The sequence below is a fragment of the Eurytemora carolleeae genome, unplaced genomic scaffold (assembly GCF_000591075.1).
Source record: "Eurytemora carolleeae unplaced genomic scaffold, Eaff_2.0 scaffold987, whole genome shotgun sequence".
Taxonomy (NCBI): Eukaryota; Metazoa; Arthropoda; class Copepoda; order Calanoida; family Temoridae; genus Eurytemora; species Eurytemora carolleeae.
The window spans coordinates 2,037-28,669 of NW_019396875.1; the positions used below are offsets into that span (position 1 = coordinate 2,037).

The window sequence follows — 26,633 nt, forward strand, 5'->3', positions numbered from 1 at the left end:
CAGGGATAACGTTATTGTGTTTCGGGGTTGAAAAGTGTTATGGGCGGGGATAAAACCACTGTGTATCGGGTTTGAATAGTGTAAAAAGCAGTGATAAAACTACTGTGTATCGGGTTTGAATAGTTTAAAGGGCAGGGATAATGCTATTGTGTTTCGGGTTTGAAAAGTGTAAAAGGCAGTGATAAAACCACTGTGTATCGGGTTTGAATAGTGTAAAGGGCGGGGATAAAACAAACTGTGTATCGGGTTTGAATAGTGTAAAGGGCAGTGATAAAACCACTGTGTATCGGGTTTGAATAGTGTAAAGGGCAGGGCTAAAACCACTGTGTATTGGGTTTGAATAGTGTAAAGGGCAGGGCTAAAACCTCTGTGTATCGGGTTTGAATAGTGTAAAGGACCGGGAGAGATGAATACCTATAACTCCGAAGGGAGAATGAGAATGGTAACTCTCCTCCCTCAGTCTCTCCAGTATTCCCTTGTATGCGGAGCAGGGAGGATGCAGAAATTTATTAATTCAACCAGACTCCGCAATCCATCCACTTCAAACCATTCATAATAGTTTACGTGAATCAGATTTCAGAGACACTCTTTCGAAAATCTTAAAAGTAAATCAGTGAAAGTATTGTTGAAATCTAAATGTGATTAATTATGTTGTATAAATGTGTGATTTTGTTTGTGGTTCAATGTACACAAGGAACCCCAGTTCAGTTTCCGAGTACACATGCTACGAAAATTCTTCATACGTCACCGTAAGTTTTGCATGTATTTAAAAAAATAAATTATATATTAAAGGAACTGTCAACGTTATTTCAGATGATTCTTTTTAAAATAATTACATACCCGATTCACAACATTACTCTTTGGACCTTGACAAAATTGATAACATTCATTTAGAACTTGATAACATTGATAATATTCATTTATAACTTGATAACATTGATAACATTCATTTAGAACTTGATAACATTGATAACATTCATTTAAAACTTGATAACATTGATAACATTCATTTAGAACTAGATAACATTGATAACATTCATTTAGAACTTGATAACATGGATAACATTCATTTAGAACTTGATAACATTGATAACATTCATTTAGAACTTGATAACATTGATTACATTTATTTAGAACTTGATAACATTGATAATATTCATTTAGAACTTGATAACATTGATAATATTCATTTAGAACTTGATAACATTGATAACATTCATTTAGAACTTGATAACATTGATAACATTCATTTAGAACTTGATAACATTGTTCACTTTCATTTAGAACTTGATAACATTGATCACTTTCATTTAGAACTTGATAACATTGATCACTTTCATTTAGAACTTGATAACATTGATCACTTTCATTTAGAACTTGATAACATTGATCACATTCATTTAGAACTTGATAACATTGATTACTTTCATTTAGAACTTGATAACATTGATCACTTTCATAACAAGATATCGTTATTTTTTTATCTTAAATTTTTTGCTTTCTGATGTGGCAGAGAACACAAATTAAAATAAAAAATTTCCAATTTTTCTCAAAAAAGTTTATAAATTAACACGTTTTTAGTCATGCATGCGTGCGTGCATGTAATGGTCATGCTTGCAATTATTTCACCAGCTTCCTTTTAAGAAATATAAACAAAATTAATAAAACCCCATTTAAAATTAACATATTTTTGTTAAGGATTTCAATCATAAGTAACATTTAAAAAAGCTTTTTTCATTTTCTACTTTTTATATGAAAGATAAGATAAGATAAAGTTTATTGCTAAAATACATGTATCTGTGTACAGAACGAGTTTACAATTACAAATTGATGATTATATTAGCAGTACAAAGCAATGAAATGGATTATTCTAAAACATTGCTCGTTCTCATTTGTTCTACATATATGTAAATTCACAAATTATACAATTATACAAATTATACAATTATACAAATTCGTTTTCATTAATTAATGTCGTGATCAATTATAATAAAATATCCAAAAAAAAACATAAAGGCAAGTAATAAAACAAGATTAATTATAAGATATCGTGTGAAAATGAAGTTCGAATACCATTTTTCCAATTACACGCTTTACACACTTTTTATCTATTCTCATCATCTCATGCCATCTGTACTTTGTTTGTACTACAAAAATAATAGAATGTAAAGATTTAAAATTTAATTTGTTTGAACACTTTTTGAAAGATTGAATGGATTTATCTCTTTGTAATTTAACCCACTACTGAACAATTTTAAACAGAAAAGATAAATCATGTAAGAACAAACTTATATTGATTTTTTTTCTATAGTTTCAGTAGAATTAAATATTTCCATTTGCTGATAGCGTCGATATAAGGATTCATAACTCTAATTGGATAATGAGATAGATATAGACAGATAGATGTTACCGGCATACTATTTCTATTGGTTCAGAATAGACAACAAACACAAGACTGAACCCTGATTGGATCAGGTGCTAATGGACTCAGCATACAGGATCGTGACGAAGGAACTGATCACTCGCCACAAATTCAAATTTTATTATATCTTTGCAACCGGCCTTTTTACTTCTTTGGTTTTTACAACTTTAGGTTGCAATAATGTTTAGATTACAACTTTGAATTTTTTTGTAAAAATAAATTTTTCCTTGAAATTGATGTTTTTGCATAAATGATCCATTTCAAAATTTCTTGTTCTTGTTTTGTTTTTAAGTTCAAAGAATAAGGATTTGTTTGATTTAACTGAGAGTTTTAAATTAGATTAAAAGTTTAACATCTGCTATATATTCGTTTAAACACTAACAATGAATAAATAAATAGACTTACTAGCCGTGAACCCGATGCTTTTTATTTTTATGCAATTAAATAAAAAGATACTTTTCCGAATTTTCCAATTGTCATTTTCCTAAATATTCATTTCCCAAATTTCTATTGTGCAAATTTCTATTTATTTACTAAAATTTCCATTTTTTTTTAAATTGATGCCGTTTTCCTAAATTACCATTTTTCCAACTTGCCGTTTACCCAACTTGCCGTTCTCCCAACTTGTCGTTTGCCAACTTGACGTTTTCCAACTTGACGTTTTCCAACTTGCCATTTGCCGTTTTCCCAACTTGACGTTTTCCAACTTGCCATTTTCCCAAATTGCCGTTTTTCCAACTTGCCATTTTCCCAACTTGCCGTTTTCCCAACTTGCCGTTATCCCAACATGCCATATTCCACTCTTGTCATTGTTTTTTTTCACAATTGTTGCCATTTTTTCAAATGTCCAACGGAAATATTCCTATTCAGCGAAACAGAAACAGGTGCAACATTCCGAAAAAAAACTTTGTTTAGATCACCGCTAAATGGAATTATCGTTTCGTTCCAAAAGTTTAAATGGGTTTGCAGTCTTATCAGCTTCAGGAAAGATTCCGTAAGACGTTAACGGAACTAAATTGTTTCGGAAAAAATGGAAACCCTCGGGAAAATCGGCGATATGAATGTTTGTGATGTTACGGAATGACAACAATGTTTTTAATAGTCGTTATTATCTATAAATACGTATTAAAAGTACAAAGGTAGAATATTTCTAACTTTATATCCCTCTAGGCTGGGTAATAAAATTGGTTGAAGATATTAAAGATGATCTTTATCTCCCTAGACACGTGTTGGTATTGTTTTCAACACGTGTTTATATATATGTACAAACATGGAGTAGAGATATGTATAAAGAACAGATAAGATTTTTCCTCTGTATGAGTTTGTTATGTACAATTCATGCAAATGTTCATAAATTATACACAGTACTTACACTTACAGTGTGATTCCAAGAATCGAATTTAATGAATTTGAGCTATGTCACTTAACCTGCCTCAATGAGGATTCTAATCGGTGATCCAGGATTTGAACCGGCGGTAGGTAATTTAGCGACCTCTTCAATTTATTGAATTCGGTCCTTCAACAATCCAAAAGTTCGTTGTTTGTTAGTTAGAGCAGTCATATTTCTTTTGTTTCTTAATATCATGTTTAGAGGGACGCTATCACAGCAATAGAAAAGTTTCTTTTTAGATATTTGAAGATGAACAAATTCTATATATTCTTAAATTGTAGAATAAAGGTTATAGTTGAAAATTTACCTAATAACAAAGAAGATCGTTTGATTATCAATTGCCAGGTTTTGCCGAACTATAACTGCTGTTTATAATAGTACAGGGGTTTACTGAAACAATGAGACTGCACATAATTTATTCATTCTTTCATCCGCTAAACACTGTTTTAAGGCAAGATCCCAAATCTAACCTTCCGATTTTCAGATTTCAAGAGTTTTGGGACTTTTAAAATACTCGTTTTTTGTGATTTACTGTAGTCTTATTCTTTTTGGGACTTTCTAAATTCTTATTATTGAGACATTATAAAGTGGGTCTTTCTAAAGTCTTATTATTGAGACATTATAAAGTTTTATTCTTTTTGGGTCTTTCTAAAGTCTTATTATTGAGACATTATAAAGTTTATTCTTTTTGGGTCTTTCTAAAGTCTTATTATTGAGACATTATAAAGTTTTATTCTTTTTGGGTCTTTCTAAAGGCTCATTTTTTTTTAATAACCTTGTATTTTTCAGCAAGGGAAAAACATTGTCAGAGGATAAACTTGTTAAATCCTCTGAATGTTTTCTAAAAACTAAATAATCCTGTTTTTACATTTATAATATTTTGTCCAGCAGAAAAAAATAAGATTCTGCACTGTTTTCTACGCTTTCTTTTCTTGCACTCCAAAAAAAATCTATTTCTGATATTTGGGCATTTAACTTTGATAAAGCTAACAATTGAATACCAGTCTCAATTTCTATTATTCGAATCCTTATATTTTACAACCTGTGTCCGAATTTAATGAATTTAAGCCACGTCTCAAATTCCTCAAAAAGCTGATTCTTAATGAGCGTCGGCTTAAATCTTGAAACATTGAATACAATTTTAAGTGGAACCAACCATATTTGAGCCGCGTCGTAAATTTAAGCCGCGGCTCAAATTCTTTAAATTCGGCCTCTGTTAAAGTAAGCCTTTGTTACCTTAACCTTTATCTTTTTGATCTAAAAGACTTCATAGAAACAAGACTAATATGACTATTTTTCTTAGACTATCGTTCTTAGACTTTTTCTTCTAGCACTGTAAAAAAAATCTATTCCTGATATATATATGAGCTTTTTGGAAAAACTGTTTTTCAAATGTATTAAAATAATAAACAATTTTTAAAGGAACTGACTACTAGCCTCTTACTCTTTTCTTCTTATCCTTATATCTATCAACCTAATGGTGTAAACCTTTGAAAACTTAATTTTTGACTTTTTGATCTGAAAGACTTCACAATTTGAAATAAAAACAAAGACTTAGACTATTGTTCTTTTCAATCACCACCACAGGATATCAGTCTGAAAGCTGTCTTGAGTTGAAAAGGAGCAGGACTAGTTAGGTGGAAAGAAAGGGGGGGGGCATTATTGCTCTCTGCCAGAAATGAGAAACAAAGATAAATTCTTTCTTTTCTTAAATAATTTAAACAGTTTAATGATAGTAATTTATCTTTATTTTGGAATTATTTCCCACCAACAAACAAAACCAACTTCAAGCAAGATTAAACAATTCAACAACAAACATATAGATAACAAAGTTGCTTCAATTTGCGTAACTGGGTCGACTTTGAAGTATCGCAACGCCTTGGTCTTTGAATTTATCTCAAAAACTTACTTATGATGTTATATTGTAACCCTAGACATATACATTTTAGAAGTATAAAACACTGTTTTTTTAAAAGTAACTAAACACATACCCCAAACTTTAACTAACAAGCCCTCATGCAAATATATATATTTAGATATATGAATTCTCATCTTGTTTATCTCAGTTGCTTTGTTTACCCCATGCATTGACTACCATTTTCCTATCTCTAGGAATGGGGGGCACGCACCTCTGTCTCTTTAGTAAAAGTAAATTCAACCTATATGAAGCATAAAGTCTTACTGCATCCACCTTGTTGCACCGGATAGTCCATAGAGCTAGGTACAGTACAATCTTGGACCGGAAAGATTGACCCGACTCAGAAATTCAAATGTACTACGGCTTCCCGTGTGGGGGGGGGATGTACCTCACATTCCCTTTGAGTTGTTAGAGTTTGGGATGGCGACCCTTAGTATACTCCCCTGTTCATAATTTTGATTGTTTTTTAAATATTTTGAACATATTTACTTTCTCCCGCCAATATACATTTTTTATTAATATTTTTGAGAGCTTAGGATTAGTTGAACTTGAGACAAGAGAGAGATAATAAATTATAGATAATTTACGCCAGGAAGTAGAAAACTTTTTTCTTTAAGTGGAGTTTTCAATATTTAGATATTCATCTAATATATTTAGTTATTCATCTAATATATTTAGATATTCATTAAATATATTTAGATATTCATCTAATTATTTAGATATGTATATAATATATTTAGATATTCATCTAATATATTTAGATATTCATCTAATATATATATTGAGATATTCATTAAATATATTTAGATATTCATCTAATTATTTAGATATGTATATAATATATTTAGATATTCATTTAATATATTTAGATATTCATCTAATATGTTTAGATATTCATCTAATATATTTGAATATTCATCCATTATATTTAGAAATTTATCTTATATATTTAGATATTTATTTAGTTTATTCAGATATTCATCTAATATATTTAGATATTCATTCAATATATTAAGATATTCATTAAATATATTTAGATATTCATCTAATATATTTAGATATTCATCCGATATAAATAGATATGTATCAAATATATTTAAATGTCCATTCAATATATCTAGATATTCTTCCAATATTTAGCTGAAGTACATGGATATATATCAAGAAAGTTGTATGATGAAAGACTGAGAGGTTTCCACTTTAATTATTAAGCTTCAAAGAAACCCCCCCTTTATAGATTTTAGTGGAATAGAGAGGATGTTAAAATGTTTAAGCTAAATCTAGTACTATGCAAGTTTTACTCTATTTTTAAAGCCAATTGTTGGTGATAATTTTATATATAATTATATACATATAAATTATAGAAATAAATATTTAAAAATGTTGACNTTAAATGAGATTCTTGCTGGACTATTAAATTACGCCTATAACCCCTTTAAATGAGATTCTTGCTGGACTATTAAATTACGCCTATAACCCCTTTAAATGAGATTCTTGCTGGACTATTAAATTACGCCTATAACCCCTTTAAATGAGATTCTTGCTGGACTATTAAATTACGCCTATAACCCCTTTAAATGAGATTCTTGCTGGACTATTAAATTACGCCTATAACCCCTTTAAATGAGATTCTTGCTGGACTATTAAATTACGCCTATAACCCCTTTAAATGAGATTCTTGCTGGACTATTAAATTACGCCTATAACCCCTTTAAATGAGATTCTTGCTGGACTATTAAATTACGCCTATAACCCCTTTAAATGAGATTCTTGCTGGACTATTAAATTACGCCTATAACCCCTTTAAATGAGATTCTTGCTGGACTATTAAATTACGCCTATAACCCCTTTAAATGAGATTCTTGCTGGACTATTAAATTACGCCTATAACTCCCTATAAATGAGATTCTTCCTTGACTATTAAGTTGTTACAGAGAGTCCCATTCCCTCCCCCTCAACCTTTACAGTTTTCAGTTTTCTTTCAAACTTTTTGTCAACTTTTTAATAAACTTTACAAAGGAAAAAAGTGTCAGAAATCTTATCTTTTCTGAATTATGTTGACACCTGGCTGTATCTATGAAAGTCTAAGCATAACATGAATAAATGTTTTTGTCGATGAATGGGGCTTAACGGGAAAGTAAACCTTATTTTGAGCTAAATAGGGTTTCCAACGCAAGTGAATTTTACTTGAGAGCAATTGTGGGCCCTGGAATTTCCGCGCAATTCCGCCCTTTTTCGCTCAATACGAGAACAGTTAGTTTATTTATGATAAAGAAGCATGTCTCATTCACAATGATTCCCTTTAAACTTTTGTCGTCTTTTATAGATGTCAAGGAAAAGAATATGTGCTGCTCTGGTAAGCTTTAAAGGGAGTGTTGGCGAAAAATGAAAGGGGGTATAGGCTTAATCTAATCTTTTTTTCTATCTGTTGCGTCTATAAGGAGAAAATTGTTAAAAACGCCTCATACTTCAGAACGTAGCGTCCATACAATCAGAAAGTTGCAACATTCAACTCGGATCTTAAAATAATCAATTTAATTTCAAAAAAATCATTCAGATATTACAAACAATAGTCATCGATTATTTTTCGACGCATTCGTATGAAGTTAATATTTCATAATATTTTTGATTTTTTTAAAGTAATATTTTGCTGGCGCTGGGTTTTCGAACATTCCTGGAGAATATGAAAATGTCGTCTTCATATCAAAAATCCTCGAAACAGTAATAAAAGTATTAAAAGTAACTCTCAGATCATAAAAAATAAAGAAATATTATGAAATATCAACTATATAGGAATGTGTCGAAAAATTATCGATGATTATTTGTTGTAATATCTGAATGATTTAATGGCTTATTTAATGTTTGGACAAAGAAAGGAAAAAGTCTCAAGTTGCAGGTAGTTATGAATTTAAGGATACAGACAGTATAAATTCCGTACAGTCGTCTCGTTAATCTCATTTTTTTTGTGGGTAACCCTGCAGAAGCAAATACATTTCTCTAGCTAATCCTGTATATATTGGTTCTGATGTTTTTAATTATATACGTATTATTTGTATATTAGGCATTATTATTTTCATTTTATTTATTATTTATCATTTATTCAGAGAGCTTTCAGTGTAAGTTAAAGATTACGTAAAACACTTTTGTTATTGTTACATTACACCCAACATTGTTATATTGCATTACATTTTGTTACATTACATCCAACATTGTCACATTTCATTACATGTTGTAACATTACATTACATTACATCCAACATTGTTACATTAAATTTCATTACATCCAACATTGTTACATTACATTACATTACATCCAACATGGTTACATTACATTAAATTACATCCAACATTGTTACATTACATTACATTACATTACATTACATCCAACATTGTTACATTACATTACATTACATCCAATATTGTTACATTACATTACATTACATCCAACATTGTTACATTACATTACATTGCATCCAACATTGTTACATTACATTACATTACAGCGAACATTGTTACATTACATTACATTTGTTCATTTTCGTTCAAAATTTTCGAGAATTTGATGTATTTTCGACGAAACTTTCGACCGGTTGACCTCATTTTTGAAAATCTCGAAAATTTTCAAATAAAATAAGATTTGCAGGAGAGGTTGAAAATTTCGAATGAATTTTGCAAATTTCGCGAAAGGTTATTTTCTGCAAAATTGCTTTTATTAAATTATACATCGCTAACGAAAGACTTAAAAAGATTCAGTAGCAAACTTTTGAAGGCCCCAATTTTGAATTTTAAAAATCAAGAAACAAAGATCAAAACCAACATTTACTTACTTCACTATTACCTGATTTCTATGTTATGTTTACAATATTTGCTAATCTTTGTTAATTTATTGATTTCTTTATAAAAAAAATTTACGAGACAAAATATTCTTTCTTTTACTTTATTTTTTTTATTAAAGTTAAAAAGTTATTGTTTTAAAACTATCAATTATACCTAGGAGATTGTAGGCGCAATTTTATTAAAAAAAGTTAATAATTGGTAAATAAATAAGATTAACGATTAAGTAAGTAAGTAAGTAAGATTAACGATTAACGATAATTGGTAAATAAGTAAGATTAACGATTAACGATAATTGGTAAATAAGTAAGATTAAAGATTAACGATAATTGGTGAATAAGTATAGTTAACGATTAAGGATAGTTGGTAAATAAGTAAGATTAACGAATAAGAATAATTGGTAAATAAGTCAGATTAACGAATAAGGATAATTGGTAAATAAGTAAGATTAACGAATAAGGATAATTGGTAAATAAGTAAGATTAACGAATAAGGATAATTGGTAAATAAGTAAGATTAACGAATAACGATAATTGGTAAATAAGTAAGATTAACGATTAACGATAATTGGTAAATAAGTAAGATTAACGATAAAAGATGTTTGGTAAATAAGTAATATCAACGATTAACGATAATTGATAAATAAGTAAGATTAACGATTAACGATAATTGGTGAATAAGTAAGATTAACGATTAAGGATAATTGGTAAATAAGTAAGATTAACGAATATGGATAATTGGTAAATAAGTAATATAAACGATTAACGATAATTGGTAAATAAGTAAGATTAACGATTAACGATAATTGGTAAATAAGTAAATATTATTATATTATTATTATTATTATTATTATTATTATTATTATTATTATTATTATTATTATCTAGTGAGTATGTTCTGACTGCCCCCCGGACACTAGTTGAAGGAAGAAACTACAATATTCACGTCAATATTCTCAATCCTACAGTACCAAGGGTAGGCACAATTATAGGGTAATTTTATACAAGTATGACCCTCCATGCAAAAATGTCTATGCTCGTCAATAGATATCCAAGTTTTTTTTGTTTGTTAAACATTTTTTTTCTTTTGTGAGATCTGTGCAAAGTGAATTGAGCATTTCTTTCAGAAATATCAGAATTAAATACTTTTCCAATCAGAAAAACAAAGTTCTTTTTCACATTTTTTTATCACTTTAATTTTTTTCTTTTACTTATAATTTCAAATTATCACCAGAAACGAACTATTTCAGCATTTATTTAGTATTTTGCCCCTGTTCCTAAACTGACATCTCTATGGCACAAATACCATGGGNGCTTGATATTAGTACAACAAACCCTTCAAACCTTGATTTTATTCTCTTAATATTCTGTTTTACTAGCGAGTCCAAAACTTAGTTAAAAGTTAAATTCTTGAACCTGGAATGGTCTTGTGCAAGAAGTTTTAATCAGTTTAGTCTCAACACTGATATTCTTTTATCTTTTCAACCTTGTGAGAGGAATAATTAAAAGAGTTAAGATTCGTATTTTTTATTTTTCAGATTTTAATAAATTTGATTTTTTAGAACGACGGGGGGGGGGGTGCACCCACCATATTTCGTGTTTTGTCTTAAATATGTTAAAGTAGCATAGAATAAGGGGAGACATTAAGAAAATTAAATGAAATAACTAATTTTAACAATTTTTTTACCCTGCAGTACAGTGTGAGCCCTGTGCGCGTTGATGCAGCGCTTCTGCGCGATGGAGCAAAAATAGAGAGCTCAGCAAGCTCAGTAGAGGTGGTTCCAGGGACCATACAGCAAATTCAGCTCAAGGTATAGTGGAGGTGGTTCCAGGGACCATACAGCAGATTTAGCTCAAGGTAGATTAGAGGTGGTTCTAGTGACCATACAGTAGATTCAGCTCAAGGTAGAGTACAGGTGGTTCCAGGGACCATACAGTAGATTCAGTTCAAGGTAGTTTAGGGGTGGTTCCAGGGTCCATAAAGTAGGTTCAGCTCAAGGTATTGTTCAGGTAGTACCAAGGGTCATAAAGTAGATTGGGATCAAGTTACAGTAAAAGTGGTTCCAGTATTTTCTGCTCAAGGTAGAATAGAGTAGGCGTGATTCCAGCTCAAGGTAAAGAAGAGGTGGTTTCAGGGACCATGCAGTAGATTCAGCTCAGAGGTGGTTCAAACTTCCTGGGACCATAAGTCAATTTCAGCTCAAGGTTGATTAAATGTGGTTCCAGGGACCATTCTGCAGATATTCAGCTTAAGTTAGAGTAGAGGTGGTTCCAGGGACCATTCTGCAGATATTCAGCTTAAGCTAGAGTAGAGGTGGTTCCAGGGACCAGCCTGCAGATATTCAGCTTAAGTTAGAGTAGAGGTGGTTCCAGGGACCATTCTGCAGATATTCAGCTCAAGTTAGAGTAGATGTGGTTCCAGGGACCATTATGCAGATTAAGCTCAAGATTAAAAAATGTGGAAAAAGCTGCAGAATATATTTAAATTATGATTTTCTAGGTGCCTGATCATCTTGCAGATGTGGAATACAAGATACAGGTAAAGCCAGATAGATTATCAAGTACAATAGGTGGGAACAGAGAAATGGATTAATTATACACGACGTCACAAGTGTCAAATATAACAAGGAAAACGAAATTTTCTCCCATTATTTGACATGTTTTTCAAGATTGGATAAAAAAGTGTAAACACAGATAAGCTCTTTATTCTAAAATTATCACTTTTATTAATGATTTTGTCGGACACAATACTGAGTTGACACTTGTAATGTAAGAATACAGCTGTACTGAGAGAGTACAAATACCACGTTGCCATCTATTGTACTTAACAATCTATTTGGGTAAAACCAATATCTTTCTTTCAAAAAGACTTAACTTGTTTAGTTTCTGGTGCCTAGTCTGCGACTGCAAGTCATTTAAAAAACCACAATTTAAAATTATCAATTTACCGTAAGAAAAGTCAGGGATATCTTTATCACTTTTGAGTAGATTTTAAGGTTTAAAGGACGCTGTAGATTACTGTATAATATTTCGTCGTCGTTATTTAATAATTAAAAAGAAACAAATTCTGAAAACGTATCCACCCCCAAAGTAGGAGTTTTGAACGTCTTATTTGCGCTCAAACTCAGGATTTATAGATCTTTAAAAAGTTTTATAATTCTCAAATGAATCTTAAAGAAGTTTTCCACAACACTGCATACTCAGTTCAACTAACTTACATAGCCGGTCACTCCCTTTAAAGAAAATATTAAATGGTAGTTTTTTAAAGAATTTAAAACATATACGATAATAACTATTTATCTCTTCACTTCATTACAGGGGAGGCAATATAGGGATGCAATTAATATAGAAGGAAATATTACATTGCCAAGGATGCTGCTATGGGACCCAACAAGGTCGAGGGAAGCCAAGGCAATGTAATATTCTCTCCCATATATATGTATTACATCCTTGTTGCCTAACGTAATTAAAGAGATAAATGTATTTTTTTCAACTTTTAAACAAAGGAATTGAGTTTTTGCTACAAACTCAAATCTTATGATACCAATATCTTTGCAATCTTATGGTGCAAACCTTTGATATTTCAAACTTAAATTATTTTATCTATTAGTATTAATACTTTGAAATATCTAAGGTCTACGACATTGGGATACAAAGATATAGAGATTAGAAAATCAGAGTTTGTGGCAAAAACTCAACTCCTTTTATGGAGATTTTTCTATTTAGTTTTGTAACACATATTATTTAGATCAGAAATCAAACCTATTTCATGTTTTCGGAGTTGTAAACTCGGAACTTGTTTGCAGAAAAATTCGCAATTAATAAGATTGCATCCTTAGGGTTGCAATCTAACATTGCAACCATGGTTTCAGGGTTGCAGTGTAAATATCAGGGATTAAATAGGGTCATCATTTTGTGCAAAAGTTGGAAAACTAACGTACAGGGTGTCCCACGAAACATTACAGGTCTTGAATAGTTTAAAATGTCTTCTTCCACCGTTTGTGAAGTTGTTTGATAGATACAAAGAGAATAATACAAATATCATTTGGCAGTCATATTACAGTACAATTTATATCAAAGTAAAATTTGTTAGAGTTAAAGATTTGTTTAGCGAAAAAAATGCAAAATTTAACACGATATGTGAAAGAAGACATTTAAAACTAGTCACCAACTGTCATGTTTCGTGGGACACCCTGTAAGGTTTTAGCTAGCTGGGAATTCTCAATATTTTCAAATGAAAATGAAAAGATTCAAATTAAAACCAAAATAAATTGGACGCTATTTTGAAATCTTTGGTGTGTTCAATCATTCATAACGACTCTTGTTAAAGATCTATTGAGAAGAACTGAAGGAGCTACGAGAGCACAAAGTACTACCATAAATCTTACCGATCCTTCTGTCTATAATTTGCAGTGAAAAATATAATTAAAGATTCATCTAATAAATATATATTTCTTTTAACATTAGTTAACATTTGGGACATTAAACTTATGTTTGTTCAGATAACAGGGACAGATTATGGCAGATTTTCTGGAACTAAGTTTAATATTTTGGAACCGCTTGCCATCTACCGACAAGATCTTAAACTACAAGTTCTTCTCTCACAACCACTCTACGCTCCTGGACAAACAGGTGACCCTCCATCAAGGAGTATAGAATCATAAATCAGATGTAAATGACGCGCACCGCCCTACCATAAGTGCTTTGGAGACGGTACTTTATATAAATACTTCATTCAAAAAAGCAAATTTTCAGTTGTAGATCCTTAAAGTCCCGGTAAAGTTGCAGTGGTCCGGACGGAAAATAGTTGTGGTGCACACATTTTTATTTCTTTGTTAAATTTTTCTTTTAATTTTTTATGCAAAATGCATTTAAAATACAATTAAACCATATTGAAAACATGACGTTGCCTAAATCTGAAAAAAGGCATACAATTATACATTATAATACACAAAGCAACGCTCGGACGAATAAAGGCGTGGTCGGAAGAAATAAATGGTCATTTGTGGTGCGGACGAAAAAATGGTGTGATGTGCCTTCTCTCACCTCTGTGTTTATGGTACAGAGCGTCCCATAACATATTAGATTATCACCAAGCTTCTGATTAGTCTCGAAATTCATAATTTATACTCATTGACGATCTAATATGTCTGAAAAATTCTTCACTAAAGCTGTTCCCTCGGACCAACAATATAAAACCTTCTTTGAACAGTACATTTGTCCTGAGTTAAGATATTCTTATCGAACTGGTTTGTTGTTCTTTCGAATTTATATGAAGATATACTTACATAAAATGTTGTAAAATATTCCAGTATGTATCATAAAATTCAATAATTCAAATTTTGCAGAAAATTATTGCCTCAGTTTCAATATTTTGTCCAGACAGTTCAAAAGCTACATTTCCTGGTGTCCAATATTTTGTCTAGACAGTTCAAAATCAGTGAACGTTAGTAGTAATCAAAGTTAGCAACATTTTCTGGTGTCCAATATTCTAAAATTTTGAAGTAGAAATTAAATTATGAAAATCTTCCCTTTGCTATATCATACATATAACAGCAAGTTCAGGTAAAACTGAATTTTCACTGTGAAATTCAGTTCAACCTTAAATTTCTAGTCTTGTTGACAAATTAGAAAATGTCTTACACAACACAAAATTCAAGCTAAAATTACTCGATTTTGTACAAATACCGCCTACACTACATATTTTCAGAATAGGTTATTGTATACAATGAACAGGGAAAAATTAGACTGAATAACGCAAATAAATATATATTTTTGGGACGCAAAAATATTAGCAATACATGTACGTATTTTTTAAAATGAAAAATTTAATATGGTAAAGAAAAAAAACACACTTAAAAGTTTAAAGACGACCTTTTAAAAACTCTTATTCAAATGGAGGACCCCGTCTGCAAAGCATGTTTAATCATATGGTAGGGCGGGCCAGGTCGATTCTATCTCCTTTATAGTCCATACTCCTTGCCTTCCATGCAAAGATGACAATCATTGATTTAACACGGTAACATTACAACCCTTTTCTGATCAACGATGTGGGAAATATTGTCGATTTTTTCTATGATAAAAAGTGTTTATTTGTGATAATTCCCATGTTTTTTCCTCCTACTGTACAAATGCGAAAATCACATAAAAATCACAATTGAAAATAAAAAGTTTTCCAAATTATAAACACAAATATCTAATTCCTTCTTGGTCAGACAAAGCTTTTCAGGGGGTTCTTAATCTTAAAATTTATCGACTTTAAGGTCGAATTATTTTATTTGCCTTGAATATGGCCTGTTAATGGCTTATTTAATGTTTGGGTAAAGAAAGAACAATTTGAACCGGGATGATTGTAAGAGGAAAATACTGAATGTTCCCGTACAGTTGTCTCTGAAGAGTCTCATATTTTTTGGGTAAACCCTGTACGAACAAGAAGATTTTGTTAGAATATCTGAACTTGTCTTTCCTTGAATCTTTTCCTTGAAAATTAGACTCTTTCTCTTTCCAGAGTTGCAATGATTTTCCTTCGAGAATAAAATGTGAAATCTTCATTTGTTATTTTGCAGCCTCGAACATATTTCAAATATTTAAATTTTAAAATTTTGCAGAGAACACCTCTTTGAATTCAAGCCTGCAAATTTGTAAATATATTCATAGCTAGTTCAATGTATATGATATGTATATTCAAAATGGAAAATATATTCATTTTTACAGAGTATTTCATTTTGTTATATATTTAGTTGGTATCCAGATCTTTCTCAAGGATATCCAAACCTCTCTTTACACTGGATATATCCACTGTTCTCTAATATCCCCAGCAGGTAAAGCTAATATCCAAATTCACGTTTTTAAATGAACTGTCCTTTTGCAATTTCAAGTCACCCTTCGTTTAAACTGAAGTTCATGTTCGATTATAACGGTACCCTGTAAACCGGTTGTTTAGTCAGGGATAAACCATAAAATGACGTATTGACCTCCTTGTTATAGGTCTTGTTGTCTCTGAATGGTCTCGACGTATTGAACTCCTTGTTATAGGTCTTGTTGTATCTGAATGGTCTCGACGTATTGACCTCCTTGTTATAGCTCTGGTTGTATCTGAATGGTCTCGACGTATTGACCTCCTTGTTATAGCTCTGGTTATATCTGATTGGTCTCGACGTATTGACCTCCTTGTTATAAGTCTGGTTGTATCTGAATAGTCTCGACGTATTGACCTCCTCGTTAAAGCTCTGGTTGTATCTGAATAGTCTTGACGTATTGACCACCTTATTATAGCTCTAGTTTTATCTGAATGGTCTTGACGTATTGACCTCCTTGTTATAGTTTTGTTTGTATCTGAATAGTCTCGACGTATTGACCACCTTGTTATAGCTCTGGTTGTATCTGAATGGTCTCGACGTATTGACCTCCTTGTTATAGCTCTGGTTGTATCGGAATGGTCTCGATGTATTGACCTCCTTGTTATAGCTCTGGTTGTATCGGAATGGTCTCGACATATTGACCACCTTGTTATAGCTCTGGTTGTATCTAAATGGTCTCGACGTATTGACCTCCTTGTTATAGGTCTTGTTGTATCTGAATGGTCTCAACGTATTGACCATTTTGTTATAGGCCTGGTTGTCTCTGAATGGTATCGACGTATTGACCACCTTGTTATAGCTCTGGTTTTATCTGAATTGTCTCGACGTTTTGACCACCTTGTTATAGGTCTTGTTGTCTCTGAATGGTCTCGATGTATTGACCTCCTTGTTATAGGTCTTGTTGTATCTGAATGGTCTCGACATATTGACCTCCTTGTTATAGCTCTGGTTGTATCTTAATAGTCTGGACGTATTGACCACCTTGTTATAGCTCTGGTTGTATCTGAATGGTCTCGACGTATTGACCTCCTTGTTATAGCTTTGGTTGTATCGGAATGGTCTCGACGTATTGACCTCCTTGTTATAGCTCTGGTTGTCTCTGAATAGTCTCGACGTATTGACCACCTTGTTATAGGTCTGGTTGTATCTGAATGGTTTCAACATATTGACCACCTTGTTATAGGTCTGGTTGTATCTAAATGGTCTCGACGTATTGACCTGCTTATTATAGTTTTGGTTGTCTCTGATTGTTCTCGACGTATTGACCTCCTTATTATAGGTTTGGTTGTCTCTGAATGGTCTCGACGTATACTGAACAATGAAGGGATGAAAGTGGACTATCTGCTGGCCAGCTCAACCCCCCTGGGCAGGTGGACAATCAAGCTTCAAGTAGAGAATCAGGTTAGAAGGCAGAGGCTTGCCGATAATTTTTATAATGATAAAATTACTAAACAAACGTATAAAAGCCACTTTTTACTTTTCCTTACGCTTTTAAAACCTTCTAGCTATTCTATATCATAAAGCTCTTTGCTCATTTACATGAGTCAGCCATAGCCGGTCAAACGGCTGGACCGAATTAGCTAAATATTTTTAGGTAACCCATGGTCACCCGAGGTGAAATTTGAATTTTTATCCTCAAAAATTCCACGGGCAACGCCGGGCACTCTCGCTAGTTGATTGTAATACAAAGTTTTTGCTCTAGCAATCACATTTTTGACCTTTGAATTGCTTGAATTGCTCTTTATATGGTTAAGCTAGACTTTCGGATTACTAAGAGAATTCAAATATAAATCTATTCTTGAAAAACTGAATTTTATAAGAAATGTTTTTATCGTTACGGGAAACTTTATGCAGATTCTAAATGCGTGATTTACATATGTACTGCATATTTAGATAGATAAAAAAGTGGAAAGAAAGATAGATATTTAGGAGATTGATTGAAATAAAGACGGATAGAAATATGCATTAAGTATACCCTCCCCCCACCTTCCCCAGGAGGATTTGCTTGAAAGAGGATTATATGTGTATATTTACATATATATATTTTTTGATAAAAATATAATAATTTGGAGAAGAAATACAATCATTTTTATGCTCCAGGGTTTTATTTCCGCAGTTTCCGCAAACAATCAATAAATGAAATTCTTGTTTTAAACAGCTATAGAAATGTCTACGAGCCTAACCCCCGGTGTACAAGTCTTGTATTCGCCAATGTGAATATATGCTCCGGTTGAAAAACCTTTGTCTGATTAGGGCATGAATGAGATATCCAAAGTAGCTCAGTTTTATGCTGCAAAGACGATGAAAAAGTTATTAGAATTCAACGCTTCAAAAGAAAAATGCCTAATTGTAACCGAGATAGAAAGTATGAGGTTTCAACTTTGAATATGAAATTTCAAGTGACCCTCCATTTAAAATGTCATGGATTTAGAATGGTACCTTGTGTCTGATCAAATTTGAATAAAATATCCCTTTACATAATACTAACTGAAGGGCCCGGCGTTGCCCGTGGAAAAAAATTGAAGAAAAAATGTTTAAAAAACATATTTTTTTAGCCTTTAACACCTCCAGGCTACCCAGGAGTGTCCACAAAAAATTTCAGCCCATTCGGTCCAGCCGTTTTGCTGGCCAGAGGGAACATATTTTTATTATATAGATGCTGTGCAATGAATTCTGTAATTCGAGTGTTACTTAAAATTGTATTTACATTCCCTTTAAGACAAGCACTCTCGATCTTGTCGATATATCTATAAAATACTTGGAGGGTTATTTTCTCGACCACTTTAAACCTCTAAAGTTCAAAATTAATTATTTAAAGAATTCCACATTTTACATTTTTTTTGTTTGAAAGAACTGTCGGAATAATTCACAAGTGCACCTTTAAACCCGCTGTGTCTTAGCAAAACTGATGGAAATATCCTTTTTTTCCAAAATTTATAATTTCTAATGGGGGATTTCGAATACAGGCAGAAGACAAGAAAGGAAATGGACAGAATTTATCTCGCTCAAAAAAAATATCATTTTGATTGATAATCAGATGAAGCCGATGGTTTTAAACATTTTTCAATACTGGGTTTCATAACGACACCCTGCCTAAATCAGGTCAAATCACATACTTGAAATTAAAAACTTTTTTGATCTTCAATAAGAGGAGTTTTTATGCACATATGAAGGATTAATTAAACGTGAGGGAGTCGTGTCGTAAAAAATAATTAAAGAGTTTCCATCTAATTATGAAATTCTATTGTAGACTTGTTCTTGCAATATGGAGGTAAAGGAACTTAGGGTGTGTGTGATGTAAGGGGTGTTAGGTACTTGCCCAAAGGCATCCAAGGGCAACAATTTTCCAAATGACAACTTCCCAAATGTGCAATTTCCAAAGCGGCAACTTCCCAAAGGTTAGGTTGTTAGACCTTCTGTGGCGTGGCAGGCTGCAATGGGGCAGAGCACTGCGGTTAGGAAGGGCTAGGGGGCTGAATTTTGCGGCTAGGATAGACTTGGGAAATTGCTCCTGGAGAAATTTCACAATTGGGAAGTTTCTGAAAATACTCTTGGGAAAGTCCCTAACATCGTGTGAAGGGTGGGGGGATTGATCGATCAGCTTTAAACAGAAATATTAATTATTTAATCTGTAGATCAAGAGCAAAGTAAAACACGATTTTTAGAAAATATTATAATATTTTTGACTGATTTCTGATCTAGTTTGATGTGATATTGTGAATACTTATATTGAATGTTGTTAATCAGAAAGTTCATTAATCCCGCAGAGCAGAGGGTCATTAAGCCCTAGCAATGTATAGGGTGACCCATAAAGGATGAGATTTCAGAGACGACTGTACGGAATTAATACTGTTCATTTGTTTCATGATTTCCTGCACCTTTAAAACTGGTTTCTTTCTTTGATATTAAAGCCAGTAAGCTATTCATAGATCATTTTCAAGGCAGAAGCCTTATATTAACTTTGAAATCGACATATTTTTCAGGTCTTCTTTACAGTCTCAGCTTTTTTGGTTAACCCTGTATATATATATATATGTATATGTACACATAGAGAAAAAAACAAATCAAACTGCATATATATTTTGCTATAGGGATGGATTATTTACACTTGTATAGCACTGCACTATACCGTGCTATACTATACTGTATTGTACTGTACTGTACTGTACTATACTGTACTGTACTGTACTGTACAGTACTGTACTGTACTGTGCTGTACTGTACTGTAAAGTGATGAAATAACTGAAATAACTTTAATACGATTTTTGGATAGAATCTATTTATCTCTTTACCTATATAACTATCAATCTATATATCTATTTATCTTGAAGATCTATCCTGTATAAAAGAACTGATTATGTTATTTGTCTGAGTCCAGTTTTTCTATATTTTCCAGTGTTTAGAATAAGTGATCAACAAAACAAAACATTATTTATATTAACTAAAAGATTTTCGCCAAATTCAGAGTAAATGTAAATGAAGTGGAGACCGTATTCTTTTTCAAAAATTCCTATGCTTTGCAACCCGATGTCATAGATATGAATTATGATAAATCAAATAGTCAACGGTTTAAATTCAAAGGTTTACATCATCAGATTGCAACGATAAAGAAATTAAAGAATTTGAGGTTGTGGCAAAAACGCTTTTTTAATAAAAAAAAGCTCAACTCCCCCACCCCCCCCTCCATCCCTCCTGAACCACTATTCTGCAGTCAATTTATAATAAGGTAACTTTGTCAGATATATTCTCTAATCCTAGTCATAAATGCATAATATTCTATAATCATAAAAGGCCTCCTCAGTGCTCATCTATATAATAAAACAAGACATTCATATATATATATATGATCCCTTTGGCTGGCCAAACTGCTGGACCGAATGTGCTGACATTTATTGTGCACACTCATGGGTAGTCTGGTAGTTATTGAAAAATAAATAGAGAAGAATTAAAATTTATAATATTTGACCAAATAAATTTGCTTTTCTTACAATTGTGCGTGAAATCAGAACTAAAAAAGCAATGGAACCACAAAGTTGTAACAGGTATGTCAATTGAATTTGACCTTCGCCTCCTGGCTAGTTTGCAGTATTTTTTCTGGGACACCCCCTGTTATATATATTTAGACCTCAGAGAAAGGGTTCTATGAACTGGATCCTATCTATATATATACTTAGAACCTGGAGAAAGGGTTCTATATGTACTGGAACATAACTATATATTTATATTCAGAACCTGGAAAAGGGTTCTATATGTACTGGAACCTAACTATATATTTATATTCAGAACCTGGAGAAAGGGTTCTATATGACTGGAACCAACTATATATATATATTAAGAACCTGTAGAAAGGGTTCAATTTGTACTGGAGCCTAAATATCTATATATTTTAAACCTGAAAAAATGGTTTTACATATGTAGTGGAACCTAACTATCTATATTTAGAAACTGTAGAAAGGATTCTATATGTACTGGAACCTAACTTTATATATATTTAGAACCTGGAGAAAGGGTTCTATGTTCTGGAACCTGACTCTGAAAGGTTTCATGTAAGGATAGATTCTGCTGAACAAGTTTCTGATTCTACAAAATGTATGTCTGTCACAGTTTCAGCAAAGTACTCAGATTCCGGTAAATAATTATAGAAAATTTAATTATTCACAAAAATGTTTCTATTTTGTTTAAAGAAATATTTTTTTTTTTTAAGAAGTTACATTTCTGTTTTTGAACTTCAAGAAACGTTTCAGAAATAGAACTTTTTCATTATTTGAAAATAAAAAAAGAATATGTTTTTGTTCAGGGCGACCAGTGGAGGGCAATCTGACAGTTCAGGCAGAGATAAAATCAGGTATCATAAATATTTTCATTTTTCCGTTAAAAATTAGTTTTTTACACTAAATTATGGGTCAAGATTTTGATTATAGGAAATTTATAAAAAGTTACCCCTAAAAGTGTATATGTGTTTCGAGACAATAAAATATAAATTTGTTCCAACTGTTAAATAGTTTTTCTTCTTTCAGAGAACACCTTTAATGTAAATAGTTCCACAAAAATTATGGTTTTTTAAATTTTCCAAAAATGGTGTCTTTTGTAGATTTTAAGTTTTGTTTCAATCATAGCTAAACTTTACTGAGGTTTTGCCCAAATTCCCTTGCAACCCAATGTTGTTGACCTTACATATTTCGAACTATGAATTATGTTAGAACAAATAATCCAAGTTTGGGAAATTAAAGGTTTACACCAGTAGGTTGCAAAGATTTAAGAATGAGAAATTTGAGCAAATGTTCAATTCCTAAAGCTTTATATACTTTGTTTTTGTAGTGATAATGCAATTAGTTTTTATCTCTGTAAGTAATGGAATTCCAAAAAAAGCGTTAGCCAATTCTAACATAATGATATATAAATATATATATCATACACATATAGATATATATCATACACATACGAATATCTATCATACTAAGTATCTAACATACTGATATGCTGATCTTTAATTCTAACTGTGCGTTAGATAATTCGAATAATATTTTTAGAGTTTGGAAGTTGGAACTATACTTTATCAGATGCCAGCTGGCAGTACATAAACAAACAAACCAGTTTCCAGTATTCTCACATGTTTTACAAGCGCAGGTAAAGGGACTTCAAATATTAAAGGGACTGTTTGCGTAATTTAAAGTGACAAGGATGACAATGCCCGGTTTACAACCGTACTGATTTAAACCTTTGTTCAAAGGGACTGTAAAGAAAAAATGAAATGGGGTATAGGCAGAAACCTGAGAATCTCAGGCGTTGAACGATACATATAAAACATTTACCTGATGTTCCTGTCACGAGAAATTGATATAAAACTGTGTCAAAATTATACAAAAATTCTTATATATATACAATTTTGTATAAAAGTAGTAGGTTTAAACAGATCATATTTAACAAATACAAAACCAATCTGAAAATGATTATATCCCACAGGAGCCTGAGAATATCAGGTTTGCTCCTATTCTAATTTTTCAATTTTTATGTTGCATTTTTAATAGATATAATTAATAATATTATTTCATTTAGTCCGTATAGTCTGTATTACTTCACCAGAATTTCAGCCAATAGCAGTGCAGTATAATTTTGACATAGATTTATATCAATTTCTCGTGACAGGAACATCAGATAGATGTCTTACAGGAATCGTTCAACGCCTGAGATTCTCAGGTTTCATTCTATACCCCTTTTCATTTTTCATTTACAGTCACTTTCATCAAGTATGATTTATGAATTATGAATATCCATGTATTTTTTCTTCTAAAGTTATTTGCGCATATTGCTTATAAGTAACAATGTAGAAAAAATCAAGAGTAAACATCTTTTTGAGTCAGAAAAACGACGTTATTTTCCACATTTTTGCTCTGATACAGGTTTCAAGGGTACCGAAGTAAATTGGTCATTATCAAATCGGGTTACTTGAAATTTCGCAAAGAGTTTCTTTAGGGTGTGTCAAGTTGTAAAAATTGTTAAGCAAATAATGTTGTTTCAATTCTGCCAATGCTTGGAAAAATCCAAATCTATAATTGAAAACTAAATCAGATAATGTTTATATGTATTTAAACATCTTTGTATTTTTAACTGGCAGTAATTAACAATTTTGATATACATATTTTATCAACTCACAATGATTTGGACTATGTCCTCTTTTTTACAACGAAAATTATAGATTTTCAAAATTCTATATTTTTAGATTGGAACATTTACAAGATTGCAGGCTGGGGGTTGGACAATCTGTTCTTAACTTTGTAAGTTATTAAAGCACTTTATATTTGTTTACAAGTTACTGCATAGTGTATGGGAGGAATATGTAAACAAACATTGAGCTCTTTTTTTAAACTCTTTTGCAAAAATCTGCAATTCTTTATAATATAAAAATTTTCATTTCTAAATAGAACATTAATTATATCTTCGTTCTTATGCTTTGTGAAAGGGTTAAAGAGAACTGGTGTGCATGTAACTTGTTAAAAAAAGATCACTAGTAATTATATGAACAGTCCCTTACATGTCCAGTTTAATGGATCCTGGAAGCTGAGTATACCAGTACAGGATATATTGAAACAAACCTTGGCTGCCCAAAATATTCAAATTATCGTCAGGTAAAAAGACAAATGTTAATTACACTCTAAATTTCAATTAACAATCGCTTATATTAAACAAAAAAAATTGCTTAATTAGCAGCAATAATTGGTTTCATTTTTACAGTTCTACAGTTCTACAGTTCTTTGGGTTTAAGGTCTACAGTTCCTCAGGTTTAAGGTCTATAGTTTTACAGAACTATTGGTTTAAGTTCTACAGTTCTACAATTCTTTTGGTTGAAGGTCTACAGTTCCACAGTTCTTTTGGTTTAAGGTCTACAGTTCCACAGTTCTAGGTTTAAGGTCTACAATTCTACAGGTTCTATTGGTTTAAGTTCTACAGTTCCACAGTTCTTTTGGTTTAAGGTCTACAATTCTACAGTTCTTTAGGCTTAAGGTCTACAGTTTTATCATTTCTTTATGTTTAATTTCTGCAGTTTTACAGTTCTTAAGTTTTAAGGTCTACGTTTCTACGATTCTTTAGATTTATGTTGTACAGTTCTACAGTTCTTTATATTTAAGTTCTACAGTTCTACAGTTCTTAAGTTTTAAGGTCTACAGTTCTACGGTTCTTTATATTTAAGTTCTACAGTTCCACAATTCTTTAGGCTTAAGGTCAACAGTTTTATCATTTCTTTCAGTTTAATTTCTGCAGTTTTACAGTTCTTAAGTTTTAAGGTCTACGTTTCTACGATTCTTTAGATTTATGTTCTACAGTTCTACAGTTCTTTATATTTAAGTTCTACAGTTCTTAAGTTTTAAGGTCTACAGTTCTGCGGTTCTTTATATTTAAGTTCCATTTCTACAGATTTAAGAATATATTTAATCAGGGCCGAGGTTGTAGATCAAAGATACCAGGAAAGGAATCAAGGATTCAGGACTGTTCAAGTTCAAGATTCTCAACTTAAAATTAGGTAAAGAAAATATATTTGTATATATATATAACGTAGTAATCTTTGTTTGTTTGATTGTATAGCCGATTTGCCTCAAATTTTGACTGAGGAACCCTAGGAAAGAAAACTTAGTTTCAAGGCTAAGCTGGGTTCCCAATAAAGTTGTAATCTCTGTTTGTTTGTCCGATAATAACTCAGGAACCACTTGACCGATTTGCCTCAAGTTTTGATTTTATTTTCGCTGTTATTTTCCTAAGCCAATGTTTCAGAATTCTAAGTCAAGTGGGCTCCCAAAGGAATTGAGTCTTTGCCACACACTCAAATATTCTTATTCCTATATCCCTTTATCTTTGCAACCTGATGTTGTAACCCTTTAATATTTCAAACTTAGATCATTAATGGATCTAATACAATTCATAGATTAAAAAACAAGATTATGGATTAAGAACTTAAGATTGAGGCTAGTAAAAATTTCCTTGCTTTGAAATGAATAATGTTTAATATAGAGTTCATGGGATTAAAAGTAGCTGGATAATGTTGGACACTCCTCTTCAGATTAAGGTATTATTAATTCCCTTTAGCCCTTCCCCCTATCTACTGATTTTAAAGATCTGAGGGGAAAATGAAAGTTTTCCCACCATGGTGATACTTTTCCCTCCAAACAATTATGTATTTCTGTTCAAAATTTAGCGGATAAAATCGAAGAAAGCAAAGACGATTTTACAAAGAAAAGACTAAAAAGATTAAAAAGAGTAAAAGATATAATAAAACATAAAGGAGTCAAAAATCAGCACGAATTTAAAAGATGCTTAAAAATGCCCATTTTACGTTAAACCTATACATTTTTCACAACCCATAAACATTACAATTAAATCTATCATTTTTATTTCAAAAAGTTGTTAGTTCATCGTCGAAAAATATTAACAATCCACCATTAGTTTAATGTAAACAATAAATATGTTACTTTCCTTTTCTTTCCTTTTTTTCTTTTTCTTTTTTCTTTTATTTTTAGAATTGGGGGGCAATATTTCCACCACCTCTATTTTTGGAGGTTTTCAAATATTTTCTCCTTAAACACTTAATTTTGTATGTTTTTATTATTTTTCGTAAATAAATGATTACTTACTTACTGACTAGAAAAGAACTGCGCTTTAAGGGATTGTAATTTCATGTGATCCTCCATGCAAAGATTATAATGCTCGATTTACAACG

At 31.6% G+C, this 26,633-nt stretch overlaps 1 protein-coding gene across 1 annotated transcript; it reads left to right on the forward strand.

The window, feature by feature from the left end:
* The first annotated feature begins 488 nt into the window (after positions 1–488).
* On the forward strand, positions 489–26,576 carry LOC111709614 (uncharacterized). Its single transcript, XM_023483354.1, has 15 exons — positions 489–749; positions 10,452–10,539; positions 11,258–11,374; positions 12,064–12,102; positions 14,066–14,195; positions 16,304–16,384; positions 17,703–17,824; positions 21,919–22,051; positions 22,221–22,268; positions 22,954–23,050; positions 24,144–24,198; positions 24,464–24,549; positions 25,359–25,442; positions 25,928–25,982; positions 26,559–26,576. Exons 1-15 carry the CDS (start codon positions 649–651, stop codon positions 26,574–26,576), a joined length of 1,254 nt encoding a protein of 417 aa, XP_023339122.1. The 5' UTR covers positions 489–648.
* Positions 26,577–26,633: the final 57 nt, after the last annotated feature.